This window comes from Sturnira hondurensis, unplaced genomic scaffold, assembly GCF_014824575.4.
Source record: "Sturnira hondurensis isolate 20B ecotype Veracruz unplaced genomic scaffold, ASM1482457v3 Scaffold0020119, whole genome shotgun sequence".
Lineage (NCBI taxonomy): Eukaryota > Metazoa > Chordata > Mammalia > Chiroptera > Phyllostomidae > Sturnira > Sturnira hondurensis.
In genome coordinates this window covers 4,709,949-4,723,342 of record NW_028092750.1, presented here as the reverse complement: position 1 = coordinate 4,723,342, position 13,394 = coordinate 4,709,949, and the positions used below count along the sequence as shown (strand labels likewise).

Here is a 13,394-nt window from a genome sequence, read left to right as displayed (position 1 = left end):
CCCCGCAGTGCTCAGCCAAGATGAGCCACCAGGGCATCCAAGGGGAAGTGCAGGCGTGACCGAGCTTGCCTCACATGGATGACGCAGCGAGCAGCTGCCCTGGGCAGAGAGAAGGCTGCCTGTCATCTCCCTCAGTGCATGCTGGGTGCAGCCCCCTAGCCTATGAACCTGTCATTGTACCTGCTAGAACAAGGTTGATCTGGTGCCCTTGGCAGGATGGGCCAGCTCTCCTGGGTGAGTTAGGCACCTTCAGTGGCCTTGCCTGTGGGCCAGACTCTCCAGAGCTGGCTCACAACCTCATTAAAGCCTCACAGTTAACTGGCAAGGGTGGCTGATACCATTTCCACCTCAAAGACAAGGAAACAGAGTCTGGGGGATTAGCCAGGCCCTCGGGGCTCTTCCTGGCATCAGGAGGCCTGTTGCCTCCCTGGCACAGTGCCCTAGGATAACCCAACAGGCCTCAACTGCTGCCACACTGAACCTGACCTCACTGAGCTCCTTCACAACAGATGTATCCAGGGATCAGATTGCTGGGGGAGGAGCCCAAGGGGAGGGGAGGGACAATGTTGAGTTCCTGGCAGGAGCTTCATCACAAATGAGGGTTTGGGAAGAAGATAAAAAATAACTGAGTTTCTAGGTTAGGCATCCCAGCGAGGTTGATACTTTAGCATGGAGAATACACAGGTGGGGGGAAAAGGACATGGAAGTGGGATGGGGCATAGAACAGCTTCTGGCTACACAGGTCCAGGGCTGAGAGGAGATCTGGCCAAAGGAGCAGTTATAGAAAGGGGCATGTGCATTGAATGGAGATCAAGAGGAAACAGTGTCAGGCGGGACTGACTTGCTTGAAGCTAACCAAAACCCAAGCCAGTTTAGGAGAAAAAGATCAGTTGTCTCTAGAAGAGAAGAAATGCCCGTGTAGCTACATCCAGGGCTTAGGTGCCGTCTCTCCCACCTCATGCTTCCACTGATCCTGTTCCAGCCAAAGGATCCCCTCTCACACACACACACACACAGCTCTGGGCTCTCTTAAAGTTCCATCAAAAGTCCCAGGGCAGGGTCTCTCGTTAGACCAGCCTGGTGACATATCCATCCAGGGGCAATAGTGTGGCAGCCCAGAGGCAGAGTTCTCCCTGGTAGGGCCTGCAGTACACACCCCTCCTGAAGGGATGACAGGATCAGCATGGACAGTGTTGGTCCTCATGGGATTCTAGAAGGAGAATAGAGACCACACAGAGCTGGGGGCCCAAAGGTCAGGGTAGCAGGACCTTGGAGGAGGAAGGTACCCTGAGTTTGACAATCAGGACATGCCCACTGGCTTCTGTCTTAGCGATTGAGCTGTCCCCAGTAGTGACTTGTGAGTGTGTGAGTGGCCCTTTGGAGGCTGGAGTCATGCTCACCCTTCCTTTCTTCCAGGGATGAGTACTCCAGGCTCCTCACCACAGCACCGTCCGGCCGGTGTCAGCCCTCTGTCCCTGAGCTCGGAAGCACGTCGGCAGCAGGCCCAGCAGGTGTCACCCACCCTCTCCCCCCTGTCACCCATCACTCAGGTGCGAGGGCACAGTGGGGTGGGGGGCATCCCAGCTCTGCCTCTCTAGGAGGCCTCCTATTCCTTCCAGAGGGACCATAGAAACAGCCCAGCATTTTTGGCTTTTTGTCAACTTTTCAAATACATGGGAAATGCATTGATCAGTGGTTTGGAACCCCCTCTGCCATCACGGGCTGTTCTCTGACGTTAGCTCTTGTGGTATGAGTGAGCATACTTCATTATTCTCTTCTTTGGGGTCTAATTGGAATTTTCCAAAACAAAATTTTACTTATTTTTACTTTAAAAAATGTATTGATTGATTTTGAGAGAGAGAGAAACATTGACTTGCTGTTCTATTTATGCATTCATTGGTTGATTCTTGCATATGCCCTGACCTAGGATTGAATCCTCAGCCTTGGTGTATGGGGATGATGTTCTAGCTAACTGAACTACCTGATCAGGGCCAAAATAAAATTTTAGCCAGTTTTCTTTTTCAATTTACTGTAATTTTGCTTCATCTGCTTTTTTGGTGGTTGTGTGTGCCTGGGAATTGGTCTGTTTCATTTAGGTCACGCAGTGAGCTGGTGTACAGCTGTTCATAGTAATAGCACTCTCTCATAATCCTTTATTTCGGTACAGTTGGTAGTAATGTCCCCACTTTCAATTCTGATTTCAGTAATTTGATTCTTCTCTTGTCCACTTAGTTAACTGAGGCTCAAAGAATGAGTTAGGAAGCATTCTCTCCTCTGTTTTTTGAAAGAGTTTGAGAAGAATGGGTGTTCTTTCTTTCTGTTGTTAAAGATTTTATTTATTTGTTTTTAGAGAGAGGTAAGGGAGAGGGAGAGAAACATCAACCAGTTTGCACGTCTGCAGCTGGGGACCTGGCTCACAACCCAGACATGTGCCCTGACAGGGAATTAAACCAGCGACCTTTCAGGTTGTGGGGAAACACGCAGCCCACTGAACTACCCCAGTCAGGGTGGTGGTAATTCTTCTAATGTTTGCTAGAGTTTATGAGTGAAGCCACCCAGGTCCAGGCTTTCATGTTTACTGGGAGGTTTGTGATTACTAATTCAACATCCTTACTTGATATAGGTCTACTCAGATTTTCTGTTTTTTCTTGGGTCAGTTTTGGTAATTGGTGTGTTTCTAGGAATTTGTCCATTTTGTCTATTTTTTAAAAATCCCTGACATATTTTACCTCTTTTTTTTCTTTTAACATAACCTTGATGGAATCATCCACTTACAACAAAATCAGGCCATTCCTTCATACGTTTCGAAGCCTGTTCCAGGCCAGGTTCCCCTCCGTGTCTGCTTGTGCAGTGGTCTTGTTCAGCTCAGGATGCAGACAGAGCCATGGTGGCTTCTGGCAGCTGTGTCATCACTCTCTCTATCTGTGACCCCTGCCCCTTCTCCCCACCCCTAGTCTCTTAGGCTTGCTTTCCCTTTCTGGAAAGTACTTTGTGATCACTAACTAACCGCTTGTTAGAGGTTAGGCATCTGCTAAGCTCTAAGGCCTGTACTGCCTCCTCCAACACAGGTCAGAAGTCCAGCCTGTTCCAGGGACTCTCCCCACAGGCTCATAATGGTTGGAAACTTCTTCTGCTTGTTTTCCTTTTTCCAACTCTGAGGAGGTTTGAGCTTGTCATCACCAAGTGGCTACATCAGTGCCTTCCTCACCAGTACCCTGTCTGACCTCCCCAGGTGGGCCAGGCTGCAAGGTGGTGGTGGGGAGGTCCCTTCCCCCACCAGGGAGCTAGGCACTAGCCACCCATTAAGCTACTGGAGTGTCATACCTGGTGCCTGGCTGCGGTGGGGGAACTTCAGCTCAGAGAGGCCAGCACTTTCTGAGCCTGAGTGAGTGCAGAAGGTTGTGCCATTTCTTGGGTTGGCGAGGGTGAAAGAAAGGCTGGTTAGGTGCAGGGTGTAGCCAGCTGCATCAGATGCCCAAGTCCTCTCCCGCTGTAGCCTGACCTTCATGACCCTGGGCCAGGCCCTCTCTAGGCTTGTGCATCCCAGATCCAGTGTATGGACATCCCTTTGCTCATCCATCATATCGCTGAGCTTGCCAGGCTGTGGGAGCCCCCTGGGGCCCACTGCTGACATCTGAGCCTGATGCCCTACTCTTCCCACAGACCATGGCCATGGACGCCCTGTCTCTGGAGCAGCAGCTGCCCTACGCCTTCTTCACCCAGGCAGGCTCCCAGCAGTCGACTCCACCGCAGCCCCAGCCCCCGCCACCCCCACCACCTGCATCTCAGCAGCAGCCACCTCCACCACCTCCCCAGGTGCCCGTTGGCCTCCCCCCAGGCAGCCCTCTGATGCCAAGCTCCAGCCTGACACGGGGGCCCCAGCTGCCTCCGCTCACGGTCACGGTACCGTCCTCTCTCCCCCAGCCCCCCCCAGACAACCCAGGCCAGCCGCCAATGGGGATCGACATTGCCTCGGTAAGCCTGGGACAGGGTCCTAGGGGCCTGGCTCTGGGGTCATGCAGGAGGAGCCTGGGACTGTGGGATAGTTGGGTGCCCAGCACCCAAGGATAGTCAGGCACCCAGCTACATCTGCAGCTGTTTCAGGGCTCTACTTGGAGGCCAGTTTAGCAGGATTTGGGGCTGAAGCAGACAGACACTACTGGGAGCTGGGTGCCCACTGGAGTTTCTGCCTGGAATTCTCAAGCCAAGGTTGTCACCTCATGTACATATGGGGGAAACTAAGGCACAAGCAAGGGTCAGTGCCCTGAACTTTACCCAATATGGGCTACTCATGTGTGACTGCCAAGTCAGCCCCTATGGCCCTTGATACCTGCTCCCCACCCTTTCTATCCAAAAAGGGTCTTCCCTGGAGTCAGGGAGAGCTCTCAGGGCCTGGGGAATGGACATCTGGGAGCCAGAGAAGATAGAGGTGAATTTGGAGGGGAGAAGGAGATACAGCACAGTGCCTGAGCCGAGGGCTTCACCTCGGTCCCTGAGACCCACCCCCGACCCCTGCCTGCACTGGGGGCTATAGCTCCATTATAGAACAGGACCCTGTACCTGAGGCCCAGGGCTCAGACCGTGGGACCCACTTTCCTGGGCTGGGCTGGGGGGTGTTGTGGCTCAAACCATGGGACCCCCTGCCCAGGCCAGGGACTGCAGCTCAGACCTACCTGAGCTGGGCTCAGGTAACAAGTGCTAGGTTCTTCCCCTGCAGTCCTAAACCCTCTTGACTGTTCAGACCCTGGTGGGAAGGGCATGGTCATTGCTACGTTTAGTCACATCCAGTGGAGCAGAGACCCATGTGTGGAGCACAGTGCCCTCTCCACTGAACCTCAGCTACCGCCACAGGACAAATGCCTTCAGAACAGCATATGCTCTGCAAAGAATAGACCCCCTGAGCTGATGGGGCAGGCAGTGCCCTAACGGTAGAGACCCATGTTTCCAAGCTGTTCCAGCCCGTGGGTGGGCAGGCACACCCACACAGGAAAGTGTCCAAGCCTTTCCTTCGGCATTAACACAGCAGGTGTAGGGGCAGCTCTGATGCTGGGGCTAGCCTGGGCACCCAGTTCCCTAACACCCTCCTGCTGTAGGGCCTGGCTTTGAAGCTGGATGGACGTTGGGGGCCTAGGTATTTGAGCCAGGTATACACATAGCTCCTCCCCCGGCTCCCGGAGCAGGAAGTACATTGCCCGGCACCATCCAGGGACTGCTGTCTCTGACTCCCTTGGGGCACAGGCAGCCTCCTCCGGAGTTTCTGCAGACTCTCCCAGGCAGGGAGAGCATCTTCAGCAAGTGACCACACTGGTGCCACACACACCCTGTTCATTGAGTTCCCATGCCCCTCCCAGGATCAGGCCCCTTCACACACTGCTCAGAACAGGCCCCTGAGGAAACGGAGAAGACTGAGCACTTATGGGGCCCTGGGCTGGCTGCCTGGACCTCAGTGAACAGCAGACTTAGAGAGGTCAGGCAGGGTTTAAATCCAGGGCCAGATGAAAAACCAGGGCCCTCTGCCTTTGAACAAGGAAGTGGCTAGTTTTCTGAGGTCTCTGAATAGCATGGCCTCATCCGGCTTGTTTTAAGCCAGGCCAATGATAGTGACTCCTTGATGCTGAGAGCCCTGCTATCAGTGCTACCACCTTGAGGTGTGCGGGACATGCCCGGGGCCCACCCAGAGTCAGAAGCAAAAGGCAGTGCCTGCCTGCCCAGCCCTGGGCCATCCCTGCCTGTGAGTGCATGGGTGTACATGTATGTGGGTGTGTGCATATGTATGGGGTGTGGGTGCTTTGAAGCCTGCTAAGTTGAGGTAGACCCCTCCCTTACTCCTCCACAGCCCTCCAGAGCAACTCCATGAGGCTGATTTGCAGGTTCTCTGACTACAGCCCCCACACCTTGGAGCTGGGTATGGAGGCAGGTCTCCATGGGGCCCTGGGCTCTGGGCCCAGGTCCCCTGCTCACTGAGGGGTGGGAACCTGTGGGGGCTCAGTGGGGAGCTGGGCTGGGGCCTCTGCATCCTGACCCGTCTGTTGTTGCAGGCCCCGGCTCTGCAGCAGTACCGCACTAGTGCTGGCACCCCAGCCAACCAGTCTCCCACCTCACCCGTCTCCAATCAAGGCTTCTCCCCTGGGAGCTCCCCACAAGTAAGGGATGCCATCACCCACGCCCCAGCCTTGCCTTGCACCCCTGTGCCCCTGCCTACCATTTGTGCCTTGTGCCTCACTTCATCTCATCTTGTCCGCTCCACAGGGCTGGGAGGATAAGGCGCTGCCCCTCGTTCCCGCTGCTCCTCTGGTCTGTGCAAGGCTCTGGCTGGGGGTGGTTGGCACTTTACTCCTGTTAATGATCTTAGGGTCAGCCACCCCCCAGCTCCTCATTCAGTGACTGGGAACAGCCCTGAGTGTGCCTCAAATGCTCATCCAACAGCCTGTGCACATGTCCCCACCTGCATCTGCCCACCCTGAAGCCTGGTACCTTAAGGCTTTTGAAGTGGGGGGTGTTTCCCTTGCTTTGGGGCACAGCTGAGGTGGCAGCCCACTGTGGTTGGGGCACTGACTCTTCAGCCTCCTTCAGTCTCTTATATCCCATTGGAAGGTGTGTCCCCTAGGAAGTTTCTCTAAACAGCACAGCAGCCTGTTGGGTCCTTGTCCCCCTCCCACAGATGAGACTGAGGCTGACCCCAGGCTCTAGGCCACAGTTAGGGCTTGACAACGACCATCAGATGCAGGTTTCCTCCCCATGCCCGGCACATCTGGGCCCCAGTCTCTGACTTCACATACCCAGCTCGGTCATAGCCACATTCCATTCAGGATGGAAAGTTCCATCAAAGAAGAAGGGGTGCCCAAAACACTGACATCTGGGCCTGAAACATCTTACTCTAGAAGCAGTCTCTCAGTCTCCAAAAGGTCACCAAGCTGAGAAACCGCTAGGATCCCCTGCAGTGCCCCAGGCTCTGAGGCCTCATTTTTGACGAAGGGGAAATAGGGTTTTACTTCCTACTTAGAGCATGGAGAAGTGCTCCAGATAGGACCTGACAGGAAAGACATTGGGCTCCTTTGTCCCCACCTCCCCAGCTCTCAGACATGTACCCCAAGCCCGGTTCTTTGTGTTGGGACAGTAGGCATCTGCTCAAAGAGGACTCAAGGCTCCGTCTGCTACAGAAGAGGCCCTCCCCAGGTGCTTCCTCTGCCACCACAGCCGCTAGGGATCCTGCTGGAACCACTGGGGTGCCGCCTCCTGCTCTGTAGGCAGGCAGGGAAGGCAAGCGTCAGTAAGCTTGGGACATGCCAGGGCCCAGCCTAGTGCCTGAATACTCAGTCCATCCACAGTAGCTCTGAGCTCTCAGAGCTCCGCAAAGGTGGTCTCGTTGTGCGGTGCTGTGGGACACAGCAGGCTAGAGAAGCTGATCCTGGCAGGGCAAGCAGCTGGGGCCTGTCCCAGATGGGCAGCCCTTCCCAGGGCCAGTCCCTGAATAACATCCCTCCAGTTTGAAGCAGGACAGGCATTTAGGGTCAAGCAGATTTCTTTCAGGAGAGATTTGCCTGAACCAAAGTGGTCCATCCTGGGCAGAGAGCGTGTTCCTGTCATGTCAAGCCCCGGTCTGTGTGTTGGTACATCTGTCCATCCGTCATGTGCTCATGAGGGATGCAGGCTGCTCATTCAGGTGTGAGGATGGAGCCATCAGGCTGTCTGACGGAACCAGAGACAGCAGCTTAGAGGGGCAACAAGTACCAGGCAGAGGGCAGACCTGACTACCCTCTGCAGGTTTGGTCCTCCAGGATGCATTGGTTCCCCCATGCTTCCATGGCCCAGAGAGCATCTCTCCTGGACACAGAGGCCCGGGGAGGGGGATGCCACCCAGCCTCGAGCAGACACATTGGGTCTCAGGCAGCTGGAGTTGTACAGGTGTGCATGCTGCCTCCCTGTTTAATTCTGAGCAAACTTTTTTGGCACACCTTCATGGCCTCCTCACAAGAGAAACCATGGCCTGGGGTCCCCTCTGCATGCTGGGCCTTTCTGAGGCTAAAGCCACAGGGAAAGGAACAAGTGCCCTGGAACAGACCTGCCACCTCCTTTATGGGGAAACGCAGCCAAAACCTTCAGCCTGAAGCTGGTGATTTTTAACTCTTCTCTGGAAATAGAACATTCATTTCCAAGACCCTCCTTGCCCACTGAGGTAGCTGTTTGTCCCTTTCTGTTCTCAGCCCACCAACCAGCTGGAGCAGCCAGTGGATTTGTGGCCAAGCTCTGGCTGGGATGGAGGCCTAAGACTCAATCCTTGGTCATCATCAGAGCACATGGGGACCTTTCTAGAACAGGGAGCTCAGAGGGAGGGTTCCAGGGCATTTGGTCTGTGGAGATATTTGAGATGATGCATGCTAAATACATCACTTGGGACATCTGGGAATGGCCATGGTACAGCAGCTTCCATGAGCCACCCTGTCCTGCAGAAAAGACACTTGGGGTCCAGGCTGGGGTGTCTCTCTCCAGGCCTGGAATTTCGGGTGCAGCCTGGCCACACACCAGCTGTCCCTCTTATATCCCTTCCGCATCCTGTCAGGCTCCATCCATCCCACCATCTGGGGCCATATCTCCAGAGTGGGCAAGGACTCCAGGCTCCTTCTGGTGTCCCCACCACATCTGAGGCCCTGTCTTCCCACTCCGTTCCCAGCAGTAGCCCCCTTCCTGGCCAGCCTTGAACGAGCAGTAATGGAGCCATATGCCTGCCCACGGGCCCTGGGGTCTCAGCAGCAGGCAGCCCGGGGCCAACAGGGGAGGGGTTTTCCAAGCGCCTGTCCTATGTTTGTGCCCATCCTACCCACATGTGCGTGGCCTGCTGACCAGTCCCATATCTTCCTGGGAGCCCGACAAAGGTCACCAAGTGCTCATCAAATCCCGAACACTTAAAAAACCTTGTGCCTTTGCCCCTGTTACACTCTTTCCTCTGGGCCCTGTCAGGCAGGGTTCCTGATACCCACATCCCTAAGCCCCTCCTCTTCTGTCTGACAGAAAGGAGGTCACCCTCATGTGTACTCAAGGAGAGGAGATGGGGTTGGTGCTTTGGGAGATGTCACGGTGCAGTCCCCCGCCCCCCCCCCCAGGAACAGGCCGTGGAAAGAAGCCATCATCCTGAGACGGGGGAGCACCAGCTCAGAGTGGGTCCTCCTGGGAGCCCTGGAATAGCTGTCATAGGCCTCCCCTCCCTTGAGCGTCCTCTAGGAGGTCTCAGGGCCTCCCTGCGGGCTCAACCAGCCTGTGGGAGACCCCCCCTGCCACAGCAGCCCCCATCCCCCGCCCCAGTCTTGGGGATTGTGATGACAGCAGGCCTCTCTTCTATCTGCAGCACTCTTCCAACCTGGGCAGCATGTTTGGGGACTCATACTATGAGCAGCAGATGGCAGCCAGGCAGGCCAATGCTCTGTCCCACCAGGTGAGCAGGCGCCCGGGCCACAGTGCCCCCAGCAAATGTTTGCCTGGACCCTGTCCGCCCTCAGGCTTGACTTCCACCCCCTGTCTCCAGGCAGTGGAGCATGGGGCCATCGTTGCCTCCCCTGGCATCTGCACCTCGAGTGGCAGTGAACGCCAGCAGAGATTGGCACTTGGCGTGGTCCATGCATGTGGGTTTGTGGGAGGTCATGTTGGCTTTGTGTGGAGGCCAGAATCAGGTGTACAGGCACAGGAGGGGTTGGTCACTGCCTGGAGCCGGTCACTCACCCATCCATTCATTTATCCATCCATCCACTTATTCATTCATCTAGCAAGCCCTGAGAGTTAGGAGAGGGTGATACCCCGAGCAGAGGGACTCACGTGGGCAGCCCTTGAGGGTGGGCCTGAGTACAGCACCAGGCGTCCTGCAGAGGATGTGGTCCTGGCAGCCTCAAGCAGGCCAGCTCAAAGCACCCAGTGCTTGGCGGCCAGCCTCACACCCTGTATCCCCTCCCAGCTGGAACAGTTCAACATGATGGAGACTGCCATCAGCTCTAGCAGTCTGTACAGCCCAGGCTCTACACTCAACTACTCGCAGGCGGCCATGATGGGCTTGACAGGCAGCCACGGGAGCCTGCCAGACGCACAGCAGCTGGGCTATCCCAGCCATAGCAGCATCCCCAACATCATTCTCACAGGTGAGGCCCCATGCATGGAGTCCTGGGCAGGGGTCTCAGTCCTGGTGCTCCTGCAGGGCTGGCAGCTGCCGTAGGCCTCGGCCCTGCAGGAGACAGAACCCTCTGCCCTGCAGGGTGAGTCATGACTGACTGAGGTATTCCTGCCTTTGGTGTGGCCCCAAGGAGGCCAGACCACCCCCCAACCCTGACTCACTGGCTAGCTGTAGACAGGCCAGGGGGACACACACCTGGACCCTACACCAGGGATACAGTGCTCTGTGCTCAGAGCAAGAACTATACAGAATCAGTCCCCCAGTCCCATGCCTGCCACCCAGACACCTGAGCCCTGTTAGCTGAGTGTATTGGGGGTGTAGGTGACCAGGGCAGGGGTGAGCAGGGTACTGTTGTGCAGCTGACAGACCTGTACAGCTTGCACACACCGCAGTGCTTCAAGTGGCCTGAGCACAGTGACGGGGTGGGGGGGGTGGAGGAATGCGGGGTGTTAACAGCCTGTGTGAGGAAGTCCTGCTTCATGCAACACAGAGCCCAGACCTCTGAGGCCCTCCCACCCGCCCCCCTACCCCCCACCCCCGGCTTCCTCCCGAAGGTTCTGGGTTTTACTGAAGAAGGAAGCAGTTTCCTTATAAGCCAGGGCTATTTGTAGGATTGAGGGGGACACTGCCTGGTGGGCCCCACTCACATCTTCAGGATGGAGAGGATCTATGCCTAGAGCCCCTTGAGCCCTAAACCCCATATGTAGACCCAGAACTTCCTCCTCTCCCTGAGGGTGCCTCAGATGCCTGAGGAGGACCAAGTGCTCCCGATGACCCCAACAGTCCAGAAAGATGGGGACTTTCATACTGATTTTAGATGGGGAAACTGAGGCCCAGGGACTCCCCACAAGTAGAAGAGGGAGTCCAGGTTTGAACCTGGGTCTCTATAGAGGAACCAGACTTCCTCCAAGCCTAAGGGAGGTGCCTTGATGCATACGTCCTAGCCTGCATCTCTGACATGGTGTCTGGAGCTGGATCTTTCTCTGGGTGCGGCCGTCCTGTGCACTGTGGAGTGTTCAGCATTGTCCCTGGTTTCCACCCTCATGACATCAGTAGCACCCCTTCCCCAGTCATGACAACTGAAAACACCCCCAGATACTGCCAGTGTGCCCTGGAAGGCAGATACCTAGTGAGCATCCCTGGGGTGGTCCAAACCCTCTTCCCTGGGCGTAGGGGTGGGGAACGAAGAATGAATTGACTTTTGTGTCACCCCTCCCTCCAGTGACAGGGGAGTCCCCTCCCAGCCTCTCTAAAGAACTTACCAGCACACTGGCCGGGGTCGGCGATGTCAGCTTCGACTCTGACAGCCAGTTTCCCCTGGACGAACTCAAGATTGACCCCCTGACCCTGGATGGACTGCACATGCTCAACGACCCTGACATGGTCCTCGCCGACCCAGCCACCGAGGACACCTTCCGGATGGACCGTCTGTGAGTGCAGTCCCAGCACTCTGTCACCCAGCCCCGGCTCCGTCACCCCGCCGGTCAGTGGTCCCAACGGAGTCTCTCTGAGCCCAGGGACTGCACACACTGTCCCTGCAAACGGCCGAGCTTGTGATTCTGAGCTTGCAATGCCGCCAAGCACCCCCCACCCCCCTCGGCTGTTCCTCTCCCATGGGAGGCTGTGAGCTGCCTCCTTGGACTCTTCCTGCGAGCACTCTCTCCTCCCACCCCAGACCCTGAGCCATCAGTTCCTACAAGATGCAGAAAGCGTGTTGGGCAGGGCCACAGGCCTGGGGGCGCCAGGATCTGGTCCATGCTGTAGTGGGCGGGTGTGCATTTCTGACTGTTGTCCAGCTCTCACTGCCTTCCTTTGTCCCGGGTTCTGCCGACACCTGCCACCACCAGGTCATGGTTAGGTAGAGAGCCAGCCCCACCCCACCCGCCAAAGGGAGAGGGCGCCAGAGAGAAGGACAGACCCAGCTCGAAATAAACACTATTTTGATTGCTTTCTTTTATATTTCTGAGCACACAGGATGCTAGAGCCCTTCCCATGGGGGTGGACACAAAGGTATAAACTGAACAGCTAGATCTTCCCAGCCCCCTCCTGCCTTGCCTGCCCCCCACTCCAGGTCCCCCCACTCCTGCCCCCCACTCCAGGTCCCTCTGGGGCTGCCTCTGCTCGGGAGCCCCTGGCCAGGATGACAGGGCCTGCCAGGGAACATGTGGAGTCAGGTCATTTCTGGGAGGTGTTAGGACTTGCTTTCCTCTTTCTTTCTCTGCACTGTGGCCACTGTTACTGTTATTTACAGACAAGGGTGGCCAGGGCGTTTTTGTTACATTTTTTTTGTTGTTTTTTTCTGGTTTGTTATTTCTGTTTTGGCTGTAGAAAAGTAGCTAACTACTTCAAGCCAGCACTTGCCTGAGAGCATCTTTTTATTCCAGAAACCCTGTTATACATTGTTTAAAGCTGCCTAGAAGAGTCTGCCATCTGAGCTGCGACCCTGGCCTCGTTAGTTTCACCTCAAGTTATTTCAAAACTGAAGGGCTGAGTGGCTGCCGGGCCCAGTGAGGGTGGGTTGTGCCAGGCAGGGGACTCTGGCAGAGTGTGGGGTGGCTGGAGGTGCCTCTGCTTGTGGCCACGTACTGGACTCCTGGAAGAAGCCACTGCTCTTAGTAAGGGTCTCGAGAAGACCCTGGCTCTGCTGAAGGTGCCCACCAGTACTCAGTGAGGGTGTGTCCTGCACCCAGCTGTGGCCCCTCTGCCCCGAGACGCCACAGATGAAGCTGTCTCCCGCCCCACCCTGAGAAAACCAACACTCATCCCCTCAGGCTGCTTCTTGTGTGGCTCCTCCTGGGAGGGCTGGGTTTGGAGGCAAAGAACAGTGTGCTTCTAGCAGTAGGTTTCTGGGTGCTTGCTTCTTAAAGTGCCTTGGTAGGCAGAGGTGACCCTCCCTCTGCCCTCCAGGCCCTTCAAGGGGCAGCGGGCTGGCTTTATTTTCTGTCAGCTGCTTTAGCAGGAGCCTCCATTTCAGTCCCCAAGTTGCATTTGACTTGCTTCTCCACCTGTGGTTGGGCCCACACTTCTGCCTGGCACGCCTCCCTGTGGTGTTGTGGCCACCTTCCTGCCTGGGCCTCGGGAGCCCTCGCCTCTGTATGGGAGCTGGGTTCGATCCTAGTGGTTGTCCTTCCCTCTTGCTCCTTGGCCAGGCTGTTAGCACGTATCCAAGCAGCTGGGTGGCCACATGTGTGGGAAGTCCCCCCTCTTCAATCACTTGGCCCTGTCTCTGCTGTCTGGG

General features: G+C 56.1%; 1 protein-coding gene across 7 annotated transcripts in view; it reads left to right on the top strand.

The window, feature by feature from the left end:
• Positions 1-12,226, top strand: part of CRTC1 (CREB regulated transcription coactivator 1) — a 55,872-nt gene extending 43,646 nt beyond the window's left edge. For 2 of the 7 annotated variants that reach the window (XM_037028919.1, XM_037028917.1), the window contains 7 exons: positions 1,417-1,550; positions 3,664-3,816; positions 3,925-3,975; positions 6,039-6,143; positions 9,344-9,430; positions 9,944-10,124; positions 11,379-12,226. In XM_037028919.1, coding sequence (XP_036884814.1) covers positions 1,417-1,550; positions 3,664-3,816; positions 3,925-3,975; positions 6,039-6,143; positions 9,344-9,430; positions 9,944-10,124; positions 11,379-11,590 — 923 coding nt within the window. In that variant the 3' untranslated portion in view covers positions 11,591-12,226. Of the gene's footprint in view, positions 1-1,416; positions 1,551-3,663; positions 3,976-6,038; positions 6,144-9,343; positions 9,431-9,943; positions 10,125-11,378 lie in introns of all 7 variants that reach the window. The other 5 variants (XM_037028914.1, XM_037028913.1, XM_037028920.1 and 2 more) reach the window with 3 other exon arrangements.
• Positions 12,227-13,394: the final 1,168 nt, after the last annotated feature.